General features: G+C 38.2%; 1 protein-coding gene across 1 annotated transcript in view; it reads right to left on the reverse strand.

Annotated features, from left to right (window-relative positions):
* LOC135116169 (protein BUD31 homolog) overlaps nt 1-15,870 on the reverse strand; it is a 54,806-nt gene that overhangs the window by 16,981 nt on the left and 21,955 nt on the right. Inside the window, exons 2-3 of the mRNA XM_064033448.1 lie at nt 12,273-12,395; nt 6,860-7,026 (exon numbers count right to left, since the gene is read on the reverse strand). Coding sequence (XP_063889518.1) covers nt 6,860-7,026; nt 12,273-12,395 — 290 coding nt within the window. The remainder of the gene's footprint in view (nt 1-6,859; nt 7,027-12,272; nt 12,396-15,870) is intronic.

Genomic DNA, 15,870 nt, shown 5'->3' on the forward strand with positions numbered 1-15,870 from the left:
AAGTTTCCTTTCTGACTGTTCTATTGCTACTGTGGTAGACAGTCACTGTTCTTCTCCTAAATCTATTAACAGTGGTGTTCCTCAGGATTCTGTCCTGTCACCCACTCTCTTCTTATATTCATTAATGATCTTCTAAACAAAACTTCTTGTCCTATCCACTCCTACACTGATGATACCATCCTGCACTTTTCAATATCTTTTCATAGACGTCCAACCCATCAGGAGGTAGACATTTCACGCAGGGAAGCCACAGAACACTTGACTTCTGATCTTTCTAAAATTTCTGATTGGGGCAGAGGAAACTTGGTATTGTTCAATGCCTCAAAAACTCAATTCCTCCATCTATCAACTCGACACAACCTTCCAGACAACTATCCCCTCTTCTTCAATGACACTCAACTGTCCCCCTCTTCTACACTGAACATCCTCGGTCTGTCCTTTACTTATAATCTGAACTGGAAACTTCACATCTCATCTCTAGCTAAAACAGCTTCTATGAAGTTAGGCGTTCTGAGATGTCTCCGCCAGTTTTCCTCACCCCCCAGCTGCTAACTTTGTGCAAGGGCCTTATCCGTCCATGTATGGAGTATGCTTCACATGTCGGGGGGGGATTCCACTCATACTGCTGTTCTAGACATGGTGGAATCAAAAGCTTTTCATCTCATCAACTCATCTCCTCTAACTGACTGTCTTCAGCCTCTCTCTCACCGCCGCAATGTTGCATCTCTAGCTGTCTTCTAATGCTATTTTCATGCTAACTGCTCTTCTGATCTTGCTAACTGCATGCCTCCCCTCCTCCTGCGGCCTCACTGCACAAGACTTTCTTCTTTCTCTCACCCCTATTCTGTCCACCTCTCTAACGCAAGAATTAAGCAGTATTCTCAATCAGTCATCCCTTTCTCTGGTATACTCTGTAACTCCCTGCCTGCTTCTGTATTTCCACCTTCCTATGACTTGAATTCCTTCAAGAGGGAGGTTTCAAGACACTTATTCATCAATTTTTGACTACTGCTTTGATCATTTTATGGGATTGGCATTTCAGTGGGCATTTTTTTTTTATTGGATTTTTGTTGCCCTTGGCCAGTGTCCTTCCTACATAAAAAAAAAAATATATATATATATATATATATATATATATATATATATATATATATATATATATATATATATATATATATATATATATATATATATATATATATATATATATATATATATATATATATATATATATATAGGAGGGGCACCAGCCAAGGATAGTAAAAATTAGAAGAAAAAAAAGGCCTACTGAGGTGCCAGTCTCCAAACCAAATCAGAAGCAATTGTCAAAAATTGGAGGATAAGTGTCTTAAAACCTCCCTGTTGAAAGAGTTCAAATCATAGGAATGAGTAAATACAGATGCAGACAAGGAGTTCCAGAGTTTACCAGAAAATGGAATGAATAACTGAGAATACTATTTAAATACTAGTTAACTCTTGCATTAGAGAGGTAGACAGAATAAAGGCCAGTTCACACTAGTGCATTTTTGTGTATTCCACATCTGGTCTCCACTTTTACTATGATGTCACAAAGAAGCAGAGCTTAAGGGGTGAATGAGTTGGGATATGCACCTTTCTGTCTTCCAATCTTCATTTGCAAAGGCTCTTGTTGAAGAGGCACATGGGTTTCTAAATGTACTATTATGATTCTAGTAAGAGATTACCAAAATTTCTGCATTCAAAAGGCTCTAATTGAAGTGACAGATTTTTAAATGTGTTTTTACGATTTTAGTGAGATTAACAAAATTTCTGCATTCAAAATGCTCTAGTTGAAGTGACATGGGTTTTTAAGGGTGTTTCTATGATTCTATTGACAGATTATCAAGATTTCTACACTCACAAGCCTCTAGTTGAAGAGAAACGGGTTTTTAAGAATGTTTTTACGGGTCTACTGACACATTAACAAAATTTCTACACTGAAAAGCCAATATATATGTAGAATCCTTTCTCTCAGTCACTGTGCAATTCCTTCAGCATCTCTTTCCCCCTATTCGTCATCCCTTGAGCCTTCTTATTTATTATTGTTAGGAACACATATATGTAGCAGCCCTCTAGGTGAGAACATGAGAATGCTGTGTGTATGGGGTAGCCTTGTATGAGTACATGTAGGTTTGAGTACTGTGTGAGAGAATGAGTCTCTTGGATAGTTGGCTGGCTTTGGTGCTGGCAGGACCTCTGATGTTCACATTCAGACAGTGGTGCTGTATTTCCAGTCTTAACCTGGAATACAGTTATCACAATCTCTATAATTACAATTATGTGCTTCACCCAAATTGCTACTGCACTGGAATACTCAAACAAAAAATTATGGACAACACCACATCCACACACACGCACAAAGTTGACTTGGATTCATCTCTTCTGCACACAACTCATGGTCAGTGCAGGTGGTGGAGCCAGACACCAGCTGAGCCTAGTTCACACATGAGCAGATGGGAGTGACGTCATAGTTGAAGTACTGACTGGGTGCGGAATCCATAAAAACGTACTAGCATAAACTGTCCTTAAGGGTGAGAGAAAGTAAAAACTCTTGTGCAATGAGGCTGCAGGAGAAGGGGAGGCATGTAGTTAACAAGATAAAAAAAAAAAAGTAGTTAGTATGAAAATAGCAATAGAACATAGCAAGAGATGCAACACTGTGGTAATGAGAGAGGCTGAAGACAGTCAGTTAGAAGAGCAGAGTTGATAAGATGAAATGTTTTTGATTTCACCTTATCTAAAAGAGCTGTACGAGTGGAACTCCCCCTTACACATGAAGCATACTCAATACATGGACAAATGAGGCCCCTATACAGAGTTTGCAGTCTTAGGGGAGGGGTGAGAAAAAACTTGTGGAGACAACTCAGAATACTAAACTTCATACAAGTTGTTTTAGCTAGAGATGTGGAAATTTCCACTCACATCATGCATAATATCAATGTATTATTAAGTTGTGTTGTGATTTTTATTTAAGTAGTAAAGACATATTAAAGGATAATTAAGATAGTACAAACTAAGTATTAGTTACTACTATAAATAAATTGAGAAGTAGATGTGTTCAGATGTAGGTAGCTATTGCTTTGATATGGTGAGCAAGCATGCCTGCCTCAAGTAGCAGTTGCCAGCCACCCACCGTTTAAGTTGTATTTCTGCCACTCTACCACTTACAAACTGTTAAACTTGCTAAGTTAAAAAGAACTTAGAAGCTGGAACCTAAGGACAACCACAAAGAAGCTTTTTTTTTTTTACATAACATGACCAGCTGCTGGCAAAGAACCCAGCAACTTGGATTCACCACCCTGGCCATCACAGCTCCCCACTAGTCACATGTACCACAGCTAAGTTATCAGCTATTTATTATATTTAGCAATGCATTCTGTGATTGTGTATTAGCTGGGAGAACATAAGGGTGAGTATACAGATCTAAAAAGTTCCCACAAGAGATGAAATATGATGTTTCCAGTTTAAATTTAAGTAAAAGATAAACTGATGATGTTCAATGTAGAAGCAGGGGAAACTTGAGCGTCAGTGAAGAAGGGATCTGGAAGGTTGTGTTCAGATGGTAGATAGAAGAATTGAGTTTTTGTGACAATGAATATCAAGTTTGCTCTGCCCCAATCAGAAATTGTAGAGAGATCAAAGTCAGGTGTTCTATGGCTTCTTTGCATGAGCTGTTTAATTTCTGAAGGGTTGGACATCTATGAAAAGATGTGGAAAAATGCAGGGTGGTATAATCAGCATAGGACTGGATAGGACAAGAAGTTTGCTTTCAAAGATCATTGATGAATAATAGGAAGAGAGTAGCTGACAGGACAGAACCTTGAAGAACACGACTGTTAACAGACTTAGAAGAATAGTGATTGTCTACCACACAGTAATAGAACAGTCAGTCAGAGAGGAAATCTGAGATGAAGTTACTGAGAAGATAGAAGTTATAGGAAGGTAGTTTGGAAATCAAAGCTTTGTGCGACTCTATTAAAACCTTTTGATTTGTATAAGACAACAGCAAAAGTTTCACCGCAATCCCTAAAAGAGATTCAGTAAGGAAAGCCAGATCACCAGTAGAACAGCCACAATGGAACCCATATTGGTGATCAGATATAAGGTTGTGAAGTGATAGGTATTTAAGAATCTTTCTTTTGAGAATAGGTTGAAAAACTTTAGAGCGGCAGGAAATTAAAGCAATAGATGGAAGTTTGAGGGATTAGCATGGTCACCCTTTTTTAGGAACAAGCTGAATGTAGGCAAACTTCCAGCAAGAAGGAAAGGTGGATGTTGATAAATAGAGTTGGAAGAGTTTGACTAGGCAAGGTGCAAGCACGGAGCAACAGTTTCGGAGAACAATAGGAGGGACCCCATCAGATCCATCAGCCTTCTGAGGGTTAAAGACAGCGAGGGCATGGAAAACATCACTGTGAAAGATCTTAATGAGTAGCATGAAGTAGCTGGGGGGTGGAGGAGAGGGAAAAACAAACCCTGAATCATCAGGTTAAAATAAAGGAGGGAAAGATGAAGAAGTAAAGTTATTGGAGATGTTTTTGGTTAGATGCCAGAAGTCATGAAAAGAGTTAGGTCTTGAAAGATTTTGACGTTTTCGATTGATCAAAGAGTTTTTGGATAGTTGGGGAACAGACTTCAGATTCAGGTAATGGAAGGCTCAAGTACCTTTAGTGAATCACCTCTCCATGATGTATAGCATGAGAACAGGCTAAGTTAAACCAAGATTTGAAAGGTTTAGGATGAGAGAAAGGGTGAGGAATGTACACCTCCATGTCAGACACTATCAACTCTGTTATGTCCTCAGCACACAGAGATGGATCTCTGCCATGGAAGCAGTAGTCATTCCAAGAAAAATCAGAATAATATCTCCTCAGGTCCCCCCAATTGGCAGCAGCAAAATGCCGGAGGCACCTCTGCTTTGGGGATCCTAAGGAGGTATTGGAGCAATAGGACAAGATACAAATATGAGGTTGTGATAGGAGGAACCCAATGGAAAAGACAGAGTGACAGCATAAGCAGAAAGATTAGAGGAAGAAAAGATCAAGAATGTTGGGTGTATCTCCAAGACAGTCAAATACAAGTAAGGTGTTGCACTAATTATTCTAGGCTATGGAGGATAGCAAAGTTAAAAGCTAATTCATCAGGTAGGTAAACAAAGGGAGAGGAACATTCAAGTCTCCAAGAATGGAGACTGCAAATGGGAAGACAGGATGTGCTCCACTTTGGAAGTTTAGTAGCCAAAGAATTTTTTTTATAGTTAGAGAAGTTAGGTGAGAGGTATACAGTACAGATAAATTTAGTATGAGAGTGACCCTGTAGTCATAGCCAGATGGTGGAAAAGTCTGAAGATTAAAGAGTGCGGGCAAGAGAGCAAGTTAGGTTGTTGCACACACAGACACAACATCCAGCTTTGGATTCAAAATGAGGATAGAGAAAGTAGGAGGGAACAGAAAAGGGGCTACAGTCAGTTACCTCAGACACCTGCATTTTGGTGAGGAAAAAGATGAGGTTTAGTAGAGGAAAGGTGGTGTTCTACAGATTGAAAAATTTGATCTAAGGTTACGAATGTTGCAGAAGTGAATGAAGAAAAAGCTGAGGGGGGATGTTAAGATACTTAGGGTCGATGCCAGAAGAAGAGCACTCTGACCTGAGGACATTCGTAGTTTCCTCCCAAGAAGGGAACTGAGGCTGGTGTAGGAGCTGCCATAATAAATTTTGAATTTTGAGAGAAGGGTGTGTGTATTAGGTGCATGTATAGTTGCGTGAAGGAAAAAAAGAGCTGTCTTTAGACGGCAGGCTGTGACTGCCCCCTTGTGTTGTGAGACACAAAGAAAAATGTTCAGTGAGGTCACAACTGGCTTGCTGGAAAGTTCACAACACCCCCTGATCCAGTACAAAACTGGTCCAGTGCTTGAGATCTCACTGGGAGTAATTATTGTTTTACCATGTGTCTAGCTTTCATTCAATTAGTCATTAAATGGAAGATTTTACTATAAGTAAGATAAATTTTATGGTCTAAGCAAGAAGCTATTGTGGTCATGAACAGCAGAGTACTATTGCTATTGTGGTCATGAAGAGCAGAGTACTATTTCAGGACACAAAGAGCAATGAAATTTTCAATTTACTGTTATGAAAATAAAGTTATCCTTATATACTGATATACATGTAAACTACAGCAGGGAGGAGCACAATGACTCAAACCATGTCACTACTCCATTATCCCATAGGGAATGCTTCCTTAAACAAAGCAAATAGCTTTCCTTGGGCAAATAGCATTTCTTTCAGCATGACAAAAAAAAAAATAAAATAAAATAAAATAAAATAAAATAAAATAGAATAAAATAAATAAATAAATAAAAAGCATTTTTCTTAATTCATACTCCTTTTTCTACAAAATGGATGATGCTAAGTGGCAAATCTAGTGTTACCTATGAGTTCACAGTGAATTATTCTAAACACAAATATTTCAATAGATCTTATAATGAACAAACCTTAAAGAGAATGAGGTCCTGGAACCAATCAGTCTATCAGAGCAGATCACAACTGAACAGATTAAGTTTTCACTAATCTGCCAAACTCACCACAGCTGCACCTCTAAGCTAACACTGCAGCACCAAGGCTCCAGCACAACCCAAATGACAGACTGCAGCCTTTTATACGTTTAGATAACAGAAGTGGCCTGGGGAATGTATTTGGTCACTTCAATAAAACATGAAAAAATAAGATACATATATAATAAATGCTGTTTAATTATGAAAAGGTCCTCACTAAAATGGAAAGACAGAAAGTCAGAGTTAAAATGAGCTGCATTTCTTTCAGGATGAATGGAAAGCCAACTCACCTCCTCTAGTTTGCTCTTGGGAACCCTGCAAACACAATTGGTGCCAAAGTTTGTGTCCCTTGACTGTATACATCGCAGGCAGCACAGGTTCTCATATCCTTGTTTCCTCCACTTAGCAATAAGGTTTTGATCTGCAATTTTTTCTTTCAAACAATATTCATACAATTCTGAAATAAAACAACAAAATATGTATGATGAAACACTAGAAAGGAATGGAAATCACACAATATGATTGCTCCTGTCATTATCTCAACTTTTACATCATGATTTTCACCAATCTTTTTCTTTCTATTGCTGTTAATCCCAAATTTTTCTGTAATTTCTGAAAGTTTCATAGCTACCTTCACCCTCTCCATTTCTAATAATTTTGTATAATTTCTAATAAACAATTATTAAAATAAAATTAGTAATTTATAGCATGTCTCCAGTGCATTCTTTCTCCTTCAGTCTAACCAACAGTTTTGTCAGATGAAAAGAATGGAGAAGTAAATGATAAGGAAGACACACTAATGTGAAGTGAATGCTATGTAAGACAAAACCTTCCACTACAATAGGAATACAAGTGTGTCTTTGAATACCAGAGAGAGAGAGAGAGAGAGAGAGAGAGAGAGAGAGAGAGAGAGAGAGAGAGAGAGAGAGAGAGAGAGAGAGAGAGAGAGAGAGAGAGAGAGAGAGAGAGAGAGAGAGAGAGAGAGAGAGAGAGAGAGAGAGAGAGAGAGAGCAAGTAGTGTGATGCTCAAATAGGGCCTAGTGATTTTAACTAATCTTAGAATTTTCTGTAAAAGATTCAACAGCTAGAAATATTTATAAACCAAAAGGTTGGATGGTAATACCTTAAATTTGATTTTTAATATAATTGCTCTTCTCTACAGGGCGCTTAATTTAATTTCTACAATTATGTCTAATCCCTTTATCAGTACCAGAACCATCCTTCACCTCTAAACCTTGTGCCCTCCTTTATGCACATCATCAAATGCTCTCCACTTTGAATAAGAGAAATTCAGACCATATATGGAAGAACAAATGTAAATGCTGGTCTCAGGAGTGTTTTGTCAAGAAAGCACCCACATTATGCTAACCTGCCCTCTATTAGGTTTCAGTCTATACCACAGATCACTTCAGAATAATTTGAAATTCAATCATCATATATTTCTTTATAACTCATTGGTTTATTTTGGAAATAAACAATAAATATCCAACAATTACATTAATGAATGAATATAAAGTTAGAAAACATCTACTATTGCTATTCTATTTCCCTCTCTGATGCCTCACTCCCAAGAGCATCTACCAAGGAAATGGTCCCACCAGAAGTACCTCCATCTCTCCTGATCCAGACATTCCCATTCATACTTGTGTAAGTACTTGGCCTCTAGTAACACTTCTTTCATACCTTTATTCCTTTACTCTATCCTTCCATTTTCCAAGTGGCCTTCCTCTATCTTCAACTCTACTCATATACCTTCTTAATGAACCCTTCACTCTTTAGACTTTCAATATGGTTATATCATCTCAGAATATTAATTTTAATGCATTCCACTACTCCATAATTTAAATAATTTGTACAGGTGCTCACACTCTATCAGTTAGGTTATAGACCCTTTCACCACTCTTACCCTCCTGTCTCGTCACTCCACATGCTCCTCTCAGATAACTATTTTCTCCTTCATGCACTTTTGATGGTTGTGCTGTATTCCATGTCTAGGTCTCTGGTCCATACATCAAACAGGCACATTTCTTCCTTTCATGAGAAAAGGCAGGTTCACACCAGGTGTGATGATACGCTAGATATGGGATATGCACAGTGCAAAGCCATGTGGCTTCCAATCACTATATTGGTTTTTAAATAAGGATGTTCACACTGGATGCTACACTTGCAATGTGTGTGATTGATGCTCATGTATCTAGCCTGTCACTGGCACAGCAATTTTTTTAAACATACCTTGGCTGATGCATGTGCATCCTGACTAATGTGTGAGTCACTATGGGCAACAAGGATATGCCGTCACTTGTTACTATACTGCTCCCCTTAGAAGAGAAGGTGCATAGCTCATGGTGTGAATACTCATATCACAAACATCACCAGCATCAGCCCATGGCATTCCATATTTAGCGTGGCATTACAGCCGGTGTTAACCCAACTTAATGCAAGTGATCATCCTATGGCCTGTCTACCTTTCACAACATTCTCTCTTATCCCTCCATCCATCTCACCATGTTGAGCTAATGCTGATCCCAGATATTTAAACTCACCCACCTCCTCCATTATGTTTTCCATAACCACCTCACACCTTCCTACAGCTGGCACATTCCTCACTCTTTTTCTAAATTTTCCAAACCTTGGTTTAACACAGCTATACATGATAGAGTTGGCCCACAAAAGGTACTTAAGCCTTCCATCACCAGATTCTCATGTACTTTATATTTCTGCCTGGAACCATGCTAAGTCTGTTCTCCAACTAGTCAAAACTCTTTTATTAACAGTGTCAAAATCCAAGATCTAACTCCCCTCATGACTTCTGGCATCTAGCCAAAAATATCTTCAATAACTTTGCTTCTTCTTCTTTCCCTCCTTTATTTCAACCAGATGGCACCACTGCTATCACATCTATTTCTAAAACTGAACTCTTCACTCAAACCTTTGCTAAAAACTCTACTTTGGATGATTCTGGGCTTGTTCCTCAAACTTTTTCAGCTATGTCTGTCAACATCTATTTTTCCTTCTTGCTGGAAGTTTCCCTACATTCAGCCTGTTCCTAAAAAAGGGTGACCATTCTCATCTCTCAAACTAACATCCTATTGCTTTAATTTCCTGCCTATCTAAAGTTTTTGAATCTATTCTCAACAGGAAGATTCTTAAACATCTATCACTTCACAACCTTCTTCTATCTGATCGCCAGTATGGGTTCTGTCAAGGCCACTCTACTGGTGATCTGGCTTTCCTTACTGAGTCTTGGTCATCCTCTTTTAAAGATTTTGGTGAAACTTTTGCTGCTGCCTTGGATATATCAAAAGTTTTTGATAAAGTCTGGCACAAAGCTTTGATTTCCAAACTACCCTCCTACAGCTTCTATCCTTCTCTTTGTAACTTCATCTCAAGTTTCCTTTCTGACCATTCTATTGTTGCTGTGGTAGACGGTCACTGCTCTTCTCCTAAATCTGTTAACAGTGGTGTTCCTCAGGGTTCTGTCCTGTCACCCACTCTTTTCTTATTATTCATCAACAACCTTCTAAACCAAACTTCTTGTCCTATCCACTCCTACACTGATGATACCACCATGCACTTTTCCACATCTTTTCATAGACATCCAACCCTTCAGGAAGAAAAAATTTCATGTAGGGAAACCACAAAACATCTGACTTCTGATCTTTCTAAAATTTCTGATTGGGGGAGAGCAAACTTGGTATTGTTCAATGCCTCAAAAACTCAACTCCTCCATCTATCAACTCGACACAACCTTCCAGACAACTATCCCCTCTTCTTCAATGACACTCAACTGTCCCCCTCTTCTACACTGAACATCCTCGGTCTGTCCTTTACTTATAATCTGAACTGGAAACTTCACATCTCATCTCTAGCTAAAACAGCTTCTAAGAAATTAGGTGTTCTGAGACGTCTCTGCCAGTTTTTCTCACCCCCCCAGCTGCTAACTCTGTACAAGGGCCTTATCCATGCATGTATGGAGTATGCTTCACATGTCTTGCCCTCCATCAGCCGCATGACTCTCCGCTCAACTTTGTCCAGCTTCCTTATATGCATGGGTGCACTAGACATCCATGACAGGGCAGTGTACTCCAGGTAAGGCCTAATCTGTGCCTTATACAGCAGGAGTATTCCTCTGCTGTCGAGGAAGGACGCTACCCTGCACAGGGTGGAGATGCAGAGGGAAGCCTGTTGAGCAATGGTCTGGAGGTGCAGGCCGAGGCGTAGTTCCCGGTCCATGTCCACTCTGAGGATCCTGATGTGGTTCTCAAGAGGCAGTGCTATGCCTCCAAACAACACGTGCCCTTCCATCTTATGGGGGCAGGTCTCTCTCTCTCTCTCTCTCTCTCTCTCTCTCTCTCTCTCTCTCTCTCTCTCTCTCTCTCTCTCTCTCTCCCCTCACTTTCCTCCAGAGCAACTTTTTCTCATTGAACTTTTTCACCCAGCTCTCTAGCAAACTCTTCATGCACTCTCCTCTTACTTTCTCTTATCATTTCTTTCATTTTCATATTCCAAGACCTATACTCAGATTTTCACCTCATTTTAATTTCTTATAGCACATTTTCTTTCTGGCAGCTTCAATCTCATCTGTCCATCATGCACTTTCCTTGCTCCTTCACCTGCTACTGTAGTCACTATATCCTTGTATACTTTAAACACCTTCTTTATATTTGATTTGTTGTTAGCTGTCATAACTTCTCTCAGTCTTTCACTTGTCTTTTCATGTTCCTCTCTATGCTCCTTCCTGCCCAACCTTTCAGTAGCTTTACTGTACTCACCTACCAACATTCCTACCATATTCCTATTTATCTCTCATTTTCAACTAAACCACAAGATCATAGTGATCTGACACATCAAACATCTCTTTCACTACTTGGCATCCAACGCATCTTTCCTTAATATCTCATCCACTACTATGTAATCTATCATATTCTGTTCACAACTTTCATCTTTCTTCTCCCATGAGTAACTGTGGATCATTTTATGCTGGGAGAAGGTGTTTGCAATAAATATAAGTCACCAGGTACTCTCCATTCTTATTCACTACCATCTACTCTCCATTTTTTTCTAAACTTGTTGCTTTATGACTTTCAATCTTTCCATTCATATCTCCAACTAACACTAGCCTTCTCTCTCTTCCAGTTTTCCTGAGGCACTCATTCCAAAATTTCCTCATCTCCTCTCTTCCTTTCTCATTGTCTGTATTTACATGTGCACACACACAGATCCATGCATACTTAACTATTCCTACTTTTCCCATAGCTTGCATTATCTTCAACCCTTGTTGCTCATGTGCCTTGATGCCCACCCACACTGTTTAGAACAAAATAAGTTCCACAAAGATTTTATCAAATTCAAGCCAGTTAGACAGAAGGATAAAAAAGATAACAAACAAATTTTCCCACAAAAGAGAGAGGTGAGCTCATCACCATCTCTGAAGGAAGAGAGAACATTTGAAAAATTGAAATAAAAGATCTTCCAGTATGAAAGAACAAGAGAGGAAACTGAAAATGTTTGATGCTTTTGATATATAAAGAAAAAATAAAACAACAACAATAATAATAATAATAATAATAATAATAATAATAATAATAATAATAATAATAAAAATAATAATAATAATTAATTAATTACAAAAACACATTAGTAAAGAACTTTCAATTAATGATGCATCACTAATGAGCAGTGAACATGGGCCACACAACTCACCTCTGGAGATGGCTTTACGACGATAGAAGAGGTCATAGATGTATCGGGACCGCTGGTGGTGGATGCGAAATATTGGCCACAGGGACTCCACTTTCCTCTTCCCCTCATGGGATTCTGTCTCCGCTGTGTAGAAGAAATGTTGTCATGAGAGGGTAACTGGTTGCTGGGCAGTACTATCATCTTTATGGTGATGTCTGTTGTTTGGCTTCATTGTCAAGTTTCCTACTCTCATTCAAAATGTAAATTATTTTAATATTTTCTACTAGCATTTTATTCACAAGGGTATTCTGAATTATTATTTTTTTTTTTTTGTCCTCAGTAGCAAAAAATGAGATTGTTCTCTGTTTATAGGAATTTTCTTCAGTTTTTATATCAAATTCAGATCTATGACATTTCATTCAACACATTCTAGACCTCCAAACAGATCACCTTTACCAGCTTGCATTCTAACACTGTTATGTGTCAAGATCCAAGTCCCAAATTTGACCTGCCTGGAGTGAGTCTGGCAGCTAACACAGCCACATGTCCTACTGCTGCTGGAGACTGAGACCACTCAGTTTTATTTATTCATTATTATTTTTTTCTTTTTTATGCAGAGGCCAGCAAAGACAATAAAATAAAACAATAAAAAACACATACATACAAATAAATTATAAGATGCAACATTTCAGCAAAATATGAAATTTTTCTTATGTATAAAGGGTTCAAGCCAAAGGAAACAAAGGTAGTAAAAAATAAAAGTAAAATAAATCAAAAAATGTTTCAGATCCTAAAGCAGACAGCAAATCCCACAATTACTAGGAAAAATTTAATGTCTTGAAAGCTCCCTCCTGAAAGAGTTTAAGTCATAGGCAGGAGGAAATACAGGAGCAGAATGAGAGTTGCTGAGAAAAATGGATTGCCTCTGCCTTGATCAGTGATGTAAATACCTTGGATCAGGACAATACACCAAGAAAGTGTGAGCTGCACTCACTGCAGCTCAACAGTGAGATATCAACAGTAGTACCATGCATAAACTGTCAAAAGCAAAGGTCTTAGAGGGTGTTCGTTTAGAGGATTAATGAATTAACTTAACACTGACTACAGAAATCTTGTCTATTATTGTGAACTGTAGTGGATGAGTTAAGAGAATGTGCTCATGAGATTTTATGAAGTGTAGGATGAAATCAAGCAGTTCATGAGATGAAGGGAAAACCTTTCATGGAACTCAATGATATTAGTCTGCAGGGTCAGTGCTAGAAATTGTAAGACCTAATTAGAAAATTGATAGTGGGGTCTCTAATCTACAAAAGTTGAAATTGATGTTTGTTACGTGTACTATGCCAGTCTTAGGCAAAAAGCAAATGCTTGATATACTAAATATTGAAAGACAATATGAAAGCTTCAATTTTTAATACAAGTTAAGACAAACATGTTCATGTGGCCCCCTCAAGACACAGGGCCCAATTTGATCAAATTGGTCAAATAGGTTTAGAACCAGCCCTGAGTGTCAGTGTGATCTAATTTTCTTGATGGACACTACAAAATGCCTTTCAAAATGTTAAAGTGTATGACCCCAAACAGCTTCTCAGCTCTCTACTTTCAAATGTGAAACCTTGTAAAGCTAAGCCTATGGAAAGTTCAAGTGGAAAGAAACAATGTTGTGCCTTTCCTCACTCTTCAAGGACAAATATGTTGGTAAATGTGAAAAAACTAACTGAGGCTTTCAGTGAGATCTGATGACAAGAAAAGTAAGCAACAGTAAATGAGCATCTTTGCTACACTGTTCATTGTGAAATCAGCTGATGTGACTGACAACCTAAAGCATGATATCATTTACCTGCTAAGTAATGGTGAGCTGAAGGCTAGGTATAAGCCCCCATTGCTTCAGTTCTATACATTCAAGTGCTTATGAATTTCTCTTTCCAAAATATGCATCTGTATTTACCTAGTTTACCTAGTTGTGATATACAGTAAAAGAGTTATGCTCATGCTGTACTGTCTCCATATCTATTTTTTATCTAACTGTCTTAAATTCATCTATTGTATTTGCATCAATGACTTCCTTGCCCAAATCATTCCAGACAGTTCTATATGGGAAGCTATTTTTCTTAACATCTCTTCCACAAGCAACCTTTTACAGTTTTCTCCCATGTCCCCTTGAGACTCTTATATCTCACATCACCAAGTCCTTCCTATCTAACTTTTCCATTCCAGTCATCACTGTACAGTGTGATCAAATCACCTTTCTATCTTCTCTGTTCCAATGTTGTAAGACAATTTTGACAATCATTCTTTGTACGGTAGATACCTCAAACTTGGAGGTAACTTTGGTGCTGGTCTTTGTATCCCTTCCAATTTTCTTATAGATTTCTCAGTGACCATACCACAGCTGCATACTCCAGTCTTGGGCATATCATGGTCAGTCAATTTTTTTTAATAATTTCTTCATCCAAATGAGTAAATGCTGTCCTTATGTTTCTCAGTAGGTTATATATTTCCCTTGTAATCTTATTTATGTGCTTCTCTGGTGACAGCTTATCAGTAATTATTGCACTAAGGTTTTTTTTTCTGTTCTTTTGCTGATTCTCTTCTTCCCCAATGAATAATCTCCCATCTGTCTCTTGCCACTCTTGCCAAATTCAAATTCTATCACACTGCATTTATCTGCATCAAATTCCATCTGCCACTTTTGGCTCCACTCTCGGATCTTGTTTAGGTCCTCTTTTTCTATTTTTTCTCAATAACTTTGCATCATCTGCAAATAAGCTTATATAACTGGCTATTTCTTCTAGCATATCAATAATGTACACAAACATTACAGTGCCAAGACAGATCCCTGTGGAACCCCACTTAAAACTTTCTTCTAGGTTGACCTTTGATTCTTAATTACTGTTCTCATCTCTCTACCTTCCAAGTTCTCCATCCACTTTAGCAGCCCTTCTCACAATCTTCCAAAAATCTTCAGCTTCCATAACAACCTCCTATGCAGTGCTTTGTCAAATGCTTTTCAGAGGTCCAATATCTATAAACTTGTGAATAGAAACTCAACAGATTTGTAGTACATGATCTTCCTCTTCAAAAACCAAATTGTCTGTTTGTCAACAAGTTGTTTTCTTCCAAATGCTTGATTCATTTGTCTTTTATAAATCTTTTGCATATCTTAGCCAATGCACATGTTAATGACACTGATTTGTAATTTAAAGGGTCATCCTTATTTCCTCCCCTGAAAATCAGCACTATATCTGCTCTTTTCCAGTCCATTGGGATCTTTCCTTCTTTTAATGAATGTAATATGACTCTGTGGATCTTTTCAGTCAAATGTTAACTACACTCCTTTAAAATCCGGTTTGATACTCCATCTGGGCCTGTTGCCTTCCTTGTATCTTACCCCTCTCCATTATCTTCACTCCTGCACCATAACTTTTATTTTACTCAACCCAGCATCAACCATCTCTACATCCTCCTGCTCCTGAAAAACCACTCTTTCTTGTAAAAACCTTCTGGAAACAGTTATTCATCACTGCAGCCATCCTTCCTGCCTCTTCATATACCACTCCATCAACTTGCAATTTATTTATTCCAACTCTGTTCTTTAACTTCCAATTTGCATGTTGGT

This window comes from Scylla paramamosain, chromosome 30 (assembly GCF_035594125.1).
Source record: "Scylla paramamosain isolate STU-SP2022 chromosome 30, ASM3559412v1, whole genome shotgun sequence".
In the NCBI taxonomy this organism is placed as follows: Eukaryota; Metazoa; Arthropoda; class Malacostraca; order Decapoda; family Portunidae; genus Scylla; species Scylla paramamosain.